The sequence below is a fragment of the Staurois parvus genome, unplaced genomic scaffold (genome assembly GCF_062004578.1).
Source record: "Staurois parvus isolate SC_StPar_1 unplaced genomic scaffold, SC_StPar_1.0 ptg000089l, whole genome shotgun sequence".
Lineage (NCBI taxonomy): Eukaryota > Metazoa > Chordata > Amphibia > Anura > Ranidae > Staurois > Staurois parvus.
The window spans coordinates 1878929-1892941 of record NW_028317885.1 but is presented as its reverse complement, the minus strand read 5'-3'; the positions used below and the strand labels follow the sequence as shown (position 1 = coordinate 1892941).

Sequence of the window (14013 nt, the reverse complement as noted above, 5' to 3'; positions counted from 1 at the left end):
ATGGTTACATGAAGAACTTGTTTCTATGGGGACTGGGGAGATGTGTCATGTCTGTCCTCCTCATACCAAATGTACGGTACCAGGCTGCGTTCACACAGGCGTTTATCCACACTGTCAATGCCAGCAGATAGAATGCACAGCTGTGCGCAGTTAGCCACAGTCACCACAGGTATTGAAGATCAGCCACCACCAACAGCCTGTCATTGCAGTGTACAGGATGCCCAGCCACAGGGATCACAAGACTCTTGCTGCTGGGATTAAGAGCGTGACTAATCGCCGTGTGATTGGAGTCTGAGCCATGTTTTAGAGTACCATGTCCACTGAGCTGCATTGATCTGCCTACAAAACCAGTGCCGGCCACCATAACCCAGAGACATGGACTCCACTAGACCTGTGAAGGTATGCTGGGCTATCTGACACCAAACCTTCAGTAGCACATCTTTTCAGTCCTGTAAATTGTGAGGTGGGGCCTCCATGGATCAGACTTGTTTTTCTAGCACATCCCACAGATAAGGGGTAGGCAACCTACGGCTCTCCAGCTGTTGCAGGACTACAAGTTCCATCATGCCTCTGCAAGTCATAGCTGTAACTGTCAGTTTTATAATGTTGCAATGCCTCATGGGAAATGTAGTTCCACAACAGCTAGAGAGCCACAGGTTGCCTACCCCTGCCACAGATGCTTGATGGGATTGAGATCTGGAGAATTTGGAGTCAACACCTCAAACTCCTTGTGCTCCTCAAACCATTCTTTAACCACTTTCTGCCTGTCCTATTGTAAAATGACCTCCAGACAGGACTTTCGTCATTCTGTCACATGACTTCATCCCTAAATGTGCCTTGTGTGTGGCCACGCTGTTGCATGATCTGTCACCGTCTGTGTCCACCAGACACAACCGATGACAGATCACTCTACTGGGCTCCTGCCAGTACCATGTGATCACTGTGACCATGCCGCTGCTGCTACCATGTGATCGCTGTGACACATTACAGCGGGTAACTTGACAATTGTAAAAAATGAATGGCTTTGATTTATGCCATTCATTGTGTACAGTTGTGTTGCTAGCTGTGATTGATCACAGTGATCATATGGCCAATCACATCCCATCTGTACCATGTGATTAGCTGTGGCCAATCACAGCTAATCACAACAATACACACCGAATGAATCAGTTTAATTCAGTTAAAATTGTTGCTTCTACCAGTGAAATTCAATGACATAAGAAATCATAATGTGTAAAATAAAAAAAAAAAACCTGATCACTTCCCAAGAGTAGTACAATGTTACTGTGGTAAGATTATATTGCTCTGATCACACTGTGTTTTTTAAAAAAGGAAAAAAGTGCTAAAAAAAATTTAATAAACTTAAAAAAATTTTTTTACATACTGTCACCAGTCAGCCTCCCTGATCACCACCATACCAGTTATATTATTACTCTGTACTGCATTGTTGACAGTAAATTAAAAAAAAAAAGTGAAAACGTGTTTTATTAATTTCTTAATTTTCCCAAAAAAATCTGATAAAAATAAAATTACAACTTAGAAAACCTCACTATGCCTCTTACTAAATAATTGGAGGTATTTGTACTATCCTGGCATTTCTGGACATCAAGAAATGAGATAGGCTGTCAGTACATCAGCACTGATCAATTTTCAGATATATATCTCATAGTTTGTGGGCGCTATAACTTTCCTACAGACTTAATCAGGGGTCTCCAATTTCCAAACAAACGGTTGGTTTACTGTCCTTCAAACTTTAGGAGGGCCGGATTGTGGCTAGTGGGTGTAGAGAATGTCATGGGCCCAGCATCAGTGAAAATAAACATGCGGTACTATTCCTCCTATTAATACCCATCATTGGTATTAATGGCAGAAATAATGCCCCATCATTGGTATCAGTGTAAGAAATAGTGTCTCATAGTTCGTGTCAGTGGGAGGAATAGTACCTCATATCATTGGGAGGAATAGTGCCCCAAAGGCAAAAGGCTAGCAAAGGTCCACATCTGGCCCTTGGGCTGCAGTTTGAAGACCCTGGACTAAATAATAAACACTGATTTGGGTTATTTTCACCAAAGAAATGTAGCAGAACACATTTTGTCCTAAACTGATGAAGTAAGATTATTTATTTTCAAAATTTAAAAAAAGTGTTTTGGGGTTTGTTTGTTTTTTCAAAATTTTCAGAATTTTTTTTGAAAATTGGCCTGGCCAGGAAGGGGTTAAAAGTGCCCGGTATTGAAGTAATTAATTCATCAGACCAGGCTACCTTCTTCCTTTGCTCTAAGGCCCAGTTCTGATGCTCACATAGCCATTGCAGGTGCTTTTGACTGCGGACACAGGTCAGCATGGGCACCATGACCAGTCTGCAGCTACGCAGCTCCATACACAACAAACTGCCATACTTTGTGTGTTCTGAGACTTTTCTATATGAGCCAGCATTAAAGCAGGTCTTTACCCTCTAAATAAGGGTCCCTCCTCTCCATAAATAGTGCTTTTGTTTTATTTTTTTGTTTTTTATTTACCATTACCTTTTACCACCTGCACAATGCTCACTGTGCCTCCTGGGATACAGTGGGGCAAAAAAGTATTTAGTCAGCCACCAATTGTGCAAGTTCTCCCACTTAAAAAGATGAGAGAGGCCTGTAATTGACATCATAGGTAGACCTCAACTATGAGAGACAAAATGAGAAACAAAAGCCAGACAATCACATTGGCTGATTTGTAAAGAATTTATTTGCAAATTATGGTGGAAAATAAGTATTTGGTCACCTACAAACAAGCAAGATTTCTGGCTCTCACAGACCTGTACCTTCTTCTTTAAGAGGCTCCTCTGTCCTGCACTCATTACCTGTATCAATGGCACCTGTTTGAACTTGTTATCAGTATAAAAGACACCTGTCCACAACCTCAAACAGTCACACTCCAAACTCCACTATGGTGAAGACCAAAGAGCTGTCGAAGGACACCAGAAACAAAATTGTAGACCTGCACCAGGCTGGGAAGACTGAATCTGCAATAGGCAAGCAGCTTGGTGTGAACAAATCAACTGTGGGAGCAATAATTAGAAAATGGAAGATATACAAGACCACTGAAAATCTCCCTCGATCTAAGGCTCCACGCAAGATCTCACCCCGTGGGGTCAAAATGATCACAAGAATGGTGAGCAAAAATCCCAGGACCACACGGGGGGGACCTAGTGAATGACCTGCAGAGAGCTGGGACCAACATAACAAAGGCTACCATCAGTAACACACTACGCCACCAGGGACTCAGATCCTGCAGTACCAGACGTGTCCCCCTGCTTAAGCCAGTACATGTCCGGGCCCGTCTGAAGTTTGCTAGAGAGCATTTGGATGATCCAGAAGAGGATTGGGAGAATGTCATATGGTCAGATGAAACCAAAATAGAACTGTTTAGTAGAAACACAGCTTGTCGTGTTTGGAAGAGAGAGAATGCTGAGTTGCAGCCAAAGCACACCATACCTACTGTGAAGCATGGGGGTGGCAACATCATGCTTTGGGGCTGTTTCTCAACAAAGGGACCAGGACAACTGATCCATGTACAGGACATAATGAATGGGGCCATGTATCGTGAGATTTTGAGTGCAAACCTCCTTCCATCAGCAAGGGCATTGAAGATGAAACGTGGCTGGGTCTTCCAACATGACAGTGATCCCAAACATACTGCCCGGGCAATGAAGGAGTGGCTTCGTGAGAAGCATTTCAAGGTCCTGGAGTGGCCTAGCCAGTCTCCAGATCTCAACCCCATAGAAAACCTTTGGAGGGAGTTGAAAGTCTGTGTTGCCCAGCGACGGCCCCAAAACATCACTGCTCTAGAGGAGATCTGCATGGAGGAATGGGCCAACATACCAGCAACAGTGTGTGCCAACCTTGTGAAGACTTACAGGAAACATTTGACCTCTGTCATTGCCAACAAAGGATATATAACAAAGTATTGAGATGAACTTTTGATATTGACCAAATACTTATTTTCCACCATAATTTGCAAATAAATTCTTTCCAAATCAGCCAATGTGATTGTCTGGATTTTTTTTCTCATTTTGTCTCTCATAGTTGAGGTCTACCTATGATGCCAATTACAGGCCTCTCTCATTTTTTTAAGTGGGAGAACTTGCACAATTGGTGGCTGACTAAATACTTTTTTGCCCCACTGTACGTGGTGTGCATATGTGTGTCCACAGCCAATGGGCTGTGAGCCTCAGAACTGGACGATGGAGCATAGTCCTCACGATGGAGGAGGGGGTGGGTCTAGCAGTACATCATCGTGATTCCTGCCAGCTGAACCCAAAAGAGCCAGTGAGCCCCTCAATTACATCACACACAACACGGCAGCACAGGACTCGATCAGTGGGAGAATAGAAGAGGATCTTGGCAGGACAAATCTGGATGAGCTGGGTGGATGATTATCTTAACTTTGCCGAACACACCATCCGGTAAGCAGAAGTTTAAAAAAAGGGGGGGGGGTCTGCTTTACCGTTTTCAGCAATTGGAACTACAGTACCCCTTCTTTTGGATCCGATTACATGGACCAGCCTTTATTCCCTACGTGTATCAGTGAGCCGTAACCATCCATGACCCAGTTACCGGGTTTCCTTCCTTGGGCCACTTTTGGTAACTTTTCACCACTGCAGACTGGGAACATTCTTGTTTTGGATTACATAGCATCCAGTTAATGTCTGTGTTGGATCACATATGTTGGAGTGCTAATGTGATGAAAGACTGCATTGTGATCTCTCTATTTGCTGAGCTTGCTTGGTCTGTGCCACATCTAATTACTGATTGGCTCTCACCTGAAGAGCACTAGACTGAGAGACCCAGGGATTGTGGGATATATAGTTTCTTCACAGAAAGTGTCAGTTCTTAGATTATAGACAGAGATCATGCATTAACCTGTGCAGTGCCATGCTGCATGCCTCATGTTTGAACAGAAACTGCTGACACAGGTATGTGAAGATTTACTATACTATAGGCTGTGTGTACAGGACATGACAATATGAAACTCCATGATCAATGCGCATCTTATGCAGGTGAAAAACACAAGGTGCAGGTGTGGGATGCTGCGAAATCTGGAAATCACTGTAATAATTGGCGCTATCACAGTGATCACCGCTGTCTTAAGGTCCTGTGCATAGTGAACACGTGGTTGTTTGCTCGGCACAGGTGCTATTTGCAAAACACCTTTTTTTTCCTCTGTGAAAACAGTGTTCCCTGATTGGGTGAGGTGAAGATCACTGCACTGCCTCTTCACTTTGTCCAGTCGGAGAACGTCTTGTATTCATTGAGAAAGATGTAAGGCAGAGGTAAGCAAACGGTGGCCCTCCAGCTATTACAAAACTACAAGTCCCATTATGCCTATGCCTCTGGGAGTCATGTCTTTGGCTGTCAAAGTCCTGCATCTCTCATGGGACTTGTAGTTCTGATATAGCTGAAGGACCAAAGTTTACCTACCCCTGTAAGGCATCCTGTGTTTGACACCCAGGTCAAGTGAGTTCCCCCCTCTGTTCACTATGTAGAAAGACAACTGCTCTGCACAGGACCGGGAAGACAGTGGCAATCACTGTAATAGTTGCAACTACTACAGTAATTCTCTACTTTCCCATTGGTATGGCATATGTATACTTACATTGGTGCAAACTGGACTAATGTAGCTATACAAAAATAAATCCATACCTGGAATTCGGCTTTAAAATAATTTGCTACTACTGAATTGTGTGTTATGTGTGGCTGCTGCTGGGTTTGGTAGAACTTTTTATCCCACTTTTGCTTTCAGGTTTCTCTAATATTGGTTGTCATCTCCTCTATGGAAAAGTCTTGCTTTGAAGTGCATTTTTATTTTTGCTGCCATTCACTAAAATTGTGCCTTACTTGTCCCTTTCATGTTGTAGGCCAAATGCATTGTATGAATAATGTCAACTGACAAACAAATGAAAAATATCTGTGGATCCTCAGAAAATTACCTTTTGAAAAATTTGCAAGTCTCCTCTCAAGAAGTGCTTGAAGTAGCCCAAAAGAAGGGAAGATCAAAATGTCCAAAGTGTAACAGCTCCCGAATGTTTTATTGTTATACTTGCTACGTACCAGTGGAAAGTGTACCAACAGGTGAAATCCCATCTGTGAAGGTAGGCAATCTCTTATCTGTCACAACAAAAAAAAATAGAGAATTGGATGCATACTGTGCATCTAAACTATTGAATCATATCTCCCAATACATTCCCTTCCTTTTTCTGACAGGACAACTCTGGTTATTCTGAAAACATTTCTACATTTATTTGGCACATGGATTTTATCACGTACAGCTCAAATATTGTAGAATTTACTAAAAGCTTCAGTCTGAGAAGCAACACCCAAGTCCATTCCTGCCATGAGGCAAGTTGAATCAGTTGCCTTAGGTGGCACTTAGGCGGAAGTGTTCACTTGGACACTCCAACCTTTGCACTGTTCAATAAGACCGATCTTAATAAAATCAGATTTTTAAATTGGGTCACCACTATGTAGCGGGTGGATCTTCACGCTCCTCATGCACAATCTAAACCAGCTTCTTAAACTGAGCATTACTCTACCATATGGCTCTGTCAGATTAGCAACAGGCTTGTGAAGTGTAATATACGCCGAGAAGTGCTGTTTTGCGCATTTGTGCCATGGGCTTTTTTAGTTCATCTCCAACTCATCCAAACAAGATTTCCGTCCATTCCCTGGATGTGATGACATCTGTTGGGTTTATTTAGATGCCACAGTTCATTTTAGACTGCCAGCTTTCTTACCATTTTGGAAGAATGTTTTATCTTGCAGTTCCACCATTTCTTGGTGGATTCTCCATACTATAAGGGCATGAGTCAAAGGATAAAGCTAGTCATACACTATGTGAATTTAGTCCAATGCTTGATGAATTGGCGGAAATTCATTCCATAGATGGTCCTGTTGCCACCTTCCTATCAGACTTCCTTTGACTGAAAAACCAAAGGAGCTGGATGCTAAATTGTTGGCCTAGCAGCGTCTGCATTCAAACAGATGCAGCCAATATTCGGGTATTTTGGCAGCTGCTGATGCTGGCTGCCGGAATACAATCACCGCAGCAGTAGACTTGTCCATCCACTCTGTATAGCATGAGTGAAGGAATCTGTTAGAATTTTTTCTGTTCAGTTTGCTGACTGAATACAAAAAAAATTTGTCTGTGGCCAGATTTAGGTACATCTTTTTCTGTCAAGGCTCATTGCAGTAGGGCTGTGAGTATATTTTGGGTTTTTGTCATTTGGCATTTGTGTCTGAGTGAAAGTACAATTGAAGGCCAAGTCAAAGCCTTACAATCCTATGTTCTACAGGCTCACTTTAAACAGTGACTATAAGTTTTTATAGGCAAGGTTCACACTGTTGTGGGTGTAGGACAGCATTTAAATTGCACATATTCTCACAGCCAAACCTTCCTGCGGTTTTGCAGATGTGTGGGGTTGCCATTCACGGTGGATAAAAATCTATTTTTTTTTTTTTTAAATATTGGATTTTTTTATTTAAATCAGATTTTTTTTATTTTTATCAAATGTATTCAATAAAATGTTTTTGGAGTAAAAATATATCTAAAGATAAGTTTTCTATTTAAGATACAGTGATAATTTAGGTTATTCAGCATGAAATGGAGCTGAGCTATGTAGCGTGAGGCTGTATATTCTGCAATATTTAAATTTTTGGCAAACTCATTCAATGGATCCAAGCTCTGCAAGCTGAGATAACATGCACTGCGTAACCATGAGAAAAACATGAAACAAAAGAATTTGAGTAATTCTCCAGCTATGTGTGATTAACCTATTAACCTAAAATCGGTTCTGATATCACTGTTTTACTAACCTGACAGCTTATTATTATTATTATAAAAAGGAAACCTTCAAATATTAAAGATTCTAACTACCAGCAGGAATGAGTCGGATTCCTTACATTTAAAGAGCGCCTGTCATTTTAGGCCCATCATAGTAGCGCATGTTAGCTGGCATCCACTCACCTGCTGCCACCACATCCCTTACCTTGTTGTGTCACTACCGCATCACCAGCCGTCCCATTAAAGTGAATGGGACTGTCGGTGAGTCAACAGCGGGTCAGAGGAGGAGCCGCTGCGGGACAGAGATAACAGTTGCTCTTTAAAAATTATGATTTAAATCGAGCCTTTTCACTAGTGATTTAAATCAGGATTTAAATTGTAATTTAAAGTGGATTTGATTTAATCAAACCCACCCTGCTGCCATTAATTCTTAATTCTTAATGGCACCCCCGAGCATCTGAGAATGCAGCATGTTTTTTGGTTTCGGAAAGCGAAGCCCTGCGACTGCATTTTTAAAAAGGTGCAGCAACCTTTTCAAATGAATGGGCTGACGTGTAAACCTAGTGCAAGACTTTCATATGTTGATATGCTTGCTGTTCTGTGTTTTTATGTTTCCTACATAGATTGTAGAGTCTTGCTGTCTGCAAGCAGGAGAGCACAGTTTGCACTATATACAGCTGCCTAGAATGTATTTGAACATGTATATTGTGCAGTTGTAAAAATCCAGTAAGTTGTGATTTTGTTTTTTTACATTCAGCTTCCGGTGAAAATTGACATTATTAAACACCCTAATGAAACTGATGGAAAAAGCACAGCTGTTCATGCTAAACTTTTAGCATATGAGGATGTCACTGTATACACTTACCCTTGTATTCCAGATTATGACAATCACAAGCATGAGGTGTGTATTGCACATTTAAGTTTATTGAAATGGTTTTATATTTTTTCCTAAATATCCTCAATTTTCTTTATCTGGTGTGTGTGTGTGCGTGTTTTGATTTTTTTTTCCATATGCAGATCATATACTTTCATCACCAGCCAGTAGCTGAATTAGAAAGGGAAGCAATGGATTGACAAATTTTGTATGACTCAGAGCTATCTGTAGTGGGTGCAAAGGGGAAACAACATACATGCAGCTTGTGTGATTATTTCTTCATCTCATGGTATTTTAGAGTTGTGTGAACCCCAAAAACAATCAATTGGGGAGAGTCATCTGTGTGAAAATTCTCACCCCCTATTCACAGATAATGTTACAGGCAGTGTAGTCCGTGAAATAACTTTCTCCATGGAGGAGAGGGAACTAGGCAGTGTGCCACCATCGGATCATCTTTAGTGCAGTTGAGCCCTGAGACCCAAAGCTGTTAACCTCCACACCGCTGGAAGTTCAACAACAGGAAGAGGACAGGGCAACCCTGCAGTGAAGATTCTACAGAATCCAGCAGTCTTCACATTGTGAGACATTCTTAATTAATGGTAAGTAAAGTAACTAAAGCTGTGGAGAAAAAAATGTTTTTTAGCTAAACTTCAACTTTAAAATGCTAATTGCCTTGGTATTATGCTGATCCAGTGACTTTTAAGATGATGATAGACTAAGAGAATTTCAATCATTGGGTGGTCCTGCCGGCCCTGCTCTGTTCATTTGACTTTTATTGAAGGAGCCTTCTGAAAGCCTCTAGTTTTCCTTTCATTTTTTTTCTTTAATGGGCAGTTCTTACTATATTGAAAACATCCAGAAGTAATGTACATAAATTGTCAGTTCAACACGTAACTAAACACGGCCTTATTGAACTTGGATTACAGTGTCTTGAAAAAGTATTCGTACCCCTTGAAATTGTCCATATTTTGTCATGTTACAACCAAAAACGTAAATGTATTTTATTGGGATTTTAAATGATAGACCAACCCAAAGTGGCACATAATTGTGAAGTGGAAGGAAAATGATAAATGATTCAACATTTTTTACAAGTAAATATCTGAAAAGTGTGGCGTGTGTTTGTATTCAGCCCCCTTTACTCTGATACCCTTAACTAAAATCTAGTGGAACCAATTGCCTTCAGAAGTCACCTGATTAGTAAATAGAGTCCACCCGGGTGTAATTTAATCTCAGTATAAATACAGCTGTTCTGTGAAGCCCTCAAAGGTTTGTTGGAGAACATTAGTGAACAAACAGCATCATGAAGGCCAAGGGACACACCAGACAGGTCATGGATAAAGTTGTGGATACGTTTTTTAAAGCAGGGTTAGGTTATAAAGAATATCCCAAGCTTTGAGCATCTCATGGAGCACTGTTTAATCCATCATCTGATGGAGAGAGTGGCACAACTGCAAACCTACCAAGACATGGCCGTCCACCTAAACTGACAGGCTGGCCAAGGAGAGCATTATTCAGAGTAGAAGCATAGAGGCCCATGGTAACTCTGGAGGAACTGCAGAGATCCACAGCTCAGGTAGGAAATTCTGTCCACAGGAGAACTATTAGTCGTTCACTCCACAAATCTGGTCTTTATGTAAGAGTGGCAAGAAGAAAGCCATTGTTGAAAGAAAGCCATATGAAATCCTGTTTGCAGTTTGCCAGAAGCCATGTGGGGGACACAGCAAATGTGGAAGAAAACTGCTCTGGTCAGATAAGACCAAAATGTAACTTTTTGGCCTAAAAGCAAAACGCTATGTGTGGCGGAAAACTTGCACATCACCCTGAACACACCAACGTGATGGTGGCAGTACCATGTTGTGGGAACCTGTTAGAGTCTGCAAAAGACTTGAGACTGGGGGGAGGTTCACCTTCCAGCAGGACTACGACCCTAAACATACAGCCAGAGTTACAATGGAATTATTTAAATCAAAGCATATTCATGTGTTAGAATAGCCCAGTCAAAGTCCAGACCTAAATCCAATTGAGAATCTGTGGCAAGACTTCAAAATTGCGTTCACAGACACTCTCCATCCAATCTGACAGAGCTTAAGCTATTTTGCAAAGAAGAATGGGCAAAAATTTCACTTTCTAGATGTGCAAAGCTGATAGAGACATCCCCAAAAAGACTTGCAGCTGTAATTGCAGTGAAAGGTGGTTCTATACATTTAGCACTCCCAACTTCCATATCCTCCCCAGATTGACAATGTTTTTATCTAAATGTGCCCTTGTGCTCTTTCATCCAGAGTGGGGCACTCTAATACAGGAGGTGTGTTACTGGCTGGATCACCAGGTGATAACAGAGAGAAAAATGCTGAAAAAGAAAACTAATGCAGACACCATATCTACTGTTTCGTAAACTGCAATGTTCTCATATTTTTGCTTTTTGGTTTAATACCTCTTTAAAGTTGAACTTTAGTAATCTGAAAGTGTGTGTGTCATAGCCTGTAGCATTGCTTTTAATTTTGAGTAATTACCTGTATAGCAAGGTTCTGATTGCAAGAGGGAGGGTCAACACTCTGAGCCAATCAGGGCTCTTTTACTTTGCATAGAACTGGTCCAGCACTGTACATGTGCTTACAGGAGGAGGGAGCATACAGGTTACCACATCAGTGTGCTACTGCTCCTTCTTTGTCCAGTCAGCAGGCTGGGGGTGAGTCATTGACCAAAATGTACTGCCTAACTTCACTGCAGGTTAGGGATCTGGCTGTGTTTTTAGAAGGGGTGCTTAGATCACAAGAATGGTTGAAAGACATGCAAATTTTGTGGGCAGGTAGGAAAGTTCACATGCATTAATCTTCTTGCCTGTAGTTTATGTTTTGTTTAACAAATGTTTTATTTCATTTTTTAAATGATAAACAATGAACATTGAAGTGTCAGTTATTTGGGGTAATATGACCGTGCATCAAGCATTTAACAGTCACGTCAGATATGGACTTTTGTCTTTTTTCAGCCACACTAACTATGTAACTGTCAGGGTTCAACCACAAGCATCTTATTTGTGCAAGCGTTTGTGTTTTTTTTCTTATTTTGATTTCGCATGAGGGGTCCTGTACCTCTGTTTTGAATGCTAATTCATGACAGGTCTTTATCTTTTGTTGTAAAAAATTCAATAAATCCTATTGTTCAAAAAATAAACAAACCATGAACAGTAGCACAGGACATGGTTATACAAGTGCACCAAACAAAGGGTGGCGTAGAAAGTACCCAACATCTGTACAAGAATATGAATACAGAGGCAATTTAAAACGCATCTCCAAAGGATATGCAGTAAAATTAGGAAACCATAAAGATCCTGTTTGGATTCCTCAATTACAAAGTCATAAAGTGCCCCTGTAAGGAAGGGAAGGAATAAATTAATTTGCTCATGACCCAGACAATAAGACTAGAAAAGTGAGAAGAATAAAGAGATGTGAGAGATGGAAAAGAAGAGGAAAGTGACAAGCACAAAAGAGGAAACGGGGGCATGGTAAAGGAAAGGGGGGAACAAGGGTACAGAGAATACCAAGCAGCGACAACCACGTAAATTGATCACACCGAAAGTAGGGAGCGGTCCGGAATCAAGTGGTCGATATAGGTCAGCCACGTGTCCCAAGCCTTAAGAAATTTAGCGTGGGTGTCAGTGAGCATGGAAGTGAGCTTCTCATGTGTCATATGGGTCGATTCACTGAGAGATAAATAACGCATGCATTTTTCAGGAAAAATCACTTGTGCAGTATTTCTATCAAAAGTTGTAAATTCACCTAAAAACATGCGTTATTTACCGAATGTGTTTAAATAGTTTTGTTATTTTTGGTGTTTTTTCCCAATTTATTTTTTTTCTACATGCTAACACTGCACCATAGGAAGATTGTTCTGTAAATAAATGCACACAGAAATATGAAACTGAAAACATTCGAGCTGCTTCCATGCACAGAACTTTCTCCCTCTGGTGAAATGTTACAATTTATTTTCATTTCTGAGCTCAGGGCAGAACATTTCCACACTGATACATTGTATACATTTCATTTACTGGCCAGTGCAGAGTTCCCCTCATTGTTATTCTGTACATTGCTAAAATGCTGATTGCCTACTGGCAGGTGATAAATAACTGTGTGTCTTCTTTAGTGAATTGAATTTAGCCCTAGTTCACACTGAATCTGACGTTGAAATTGTGCGACTTATAGTCTATAGAAAAAAAGTGCAGAAACTACTTTCAAAATCCATGCGATCCCGCCAGTGTCAGAGTTGCACTGATTGGTTCCATTGCTGCCAATAGGGTGCAGCTTGTCATGTGATTTGAAACTGTCAAATCGCATGAGAAGTCGCACCGGTATGAACCAGGGCTAAATGATTTATTTTTTTTTTTATGGCATTTACCTCACATTCGAAATTTTACTTTGATGAGTTGACTCCTTTATTATCTCATGCAGTATTTCTGAAAAAATGAGTCACATGACCTTCATATTGCATGCAGAATCCTTTAGTGAATTGACCCTATAGTCACCATGAGCCTCTGTTTAACCTCAGCAAAGTTAAGTGTTGGTTGTCTTCAAGCTTGGGCTGATGTCCCTTCCCTCCTGCTACCACTCCATCCCCCACAGCCATTTCCTCCTGTACATCTACCCCCTCCCTCCTTGATTGTAAGCTCGAAAGAGTAGGGCCCTCTTACCCCTCGTGTGCTGTTTGATGTTACTGTACTGTTTCATGTATTGTCCCCCCCTCTATTGTACAGCGCTGAGCAAACCCTTTGGCGCTATATAAACTCGATAAATAAATAAATAAAATGTCTCCCAGGCAGCCAAGAACACAAACCCCACTGCAGTTATGCTTTAAATTATTTTGGTATGTCTTCCAAGGTTTTTATACATAAATTACTATGTATCATTTTCCAGATAATTCTGGTGTTCCCGAGTCCAAATTCTGTCTCCCTTCGAGAAAGCCTGAAATGCCTGACTGGCCAAAGTAGTCCCAAAGAAGACTGTGAACCTTCTCTCAAACGTTCAAAGCTAGAAAACAAGGCTATTGGCATTGACAAAGATGCAGTGTCTGAAAGCAAGCATATAGATTGTTTGAAGAAAGTTGTATTTATTGACAGCACATGGAATCAGACTAACAAAATCATATCAGATGAACGACTTCAAGGTATAAAAATTACATAATGTGGAATTTCACTATGTAGTGTGTGTTTTTATTTATATATATATATATATATATATATATATATATATATATATATATATATATATAAATGTCTATTAGGTGATACGGGGTATACTGCCATTTACAGTAGGATTAGATAT

At 40.8% G+C, this 14013-nt stretch overlaps 1 protein-coding gene across 3 annotated transcripts in view; it reads left to right on the top strand.

Annotated features, from left to right (window-relative positions):
• Nucleotides 1-14013, top strand: part of DTWD1 (DTW motif tRNA-uridine aminocarboxypropyltransferase 1) — a 30158-nt gene that overhangs the window by 504 nt on the left and 15641 nt on the right. For all 3 annotated transcript variants that reach the window (XM_089670316.1, XM_089670314.1, XM_089670317.1), the window contains exons 2-4: nucleotides 5900-6133; nucleotides 8579-8722; nucleotides 13606-13855. In XM_089670316.1, the coding sequence (XP_089526442.1) occupies nucleotides 5921-6133; nucleotides 8579-8722; nucleotides 13606-13855 (607 nt within the window). In that variant the 5' untranslated portion in view covers nucleotides 5900-5920. The remainder of the gene's footprint in view (nucleotides 1-5899; nucleotides 6134-8578; nucleotides 8723-13605; nucleotides 13856-14013) is intronic.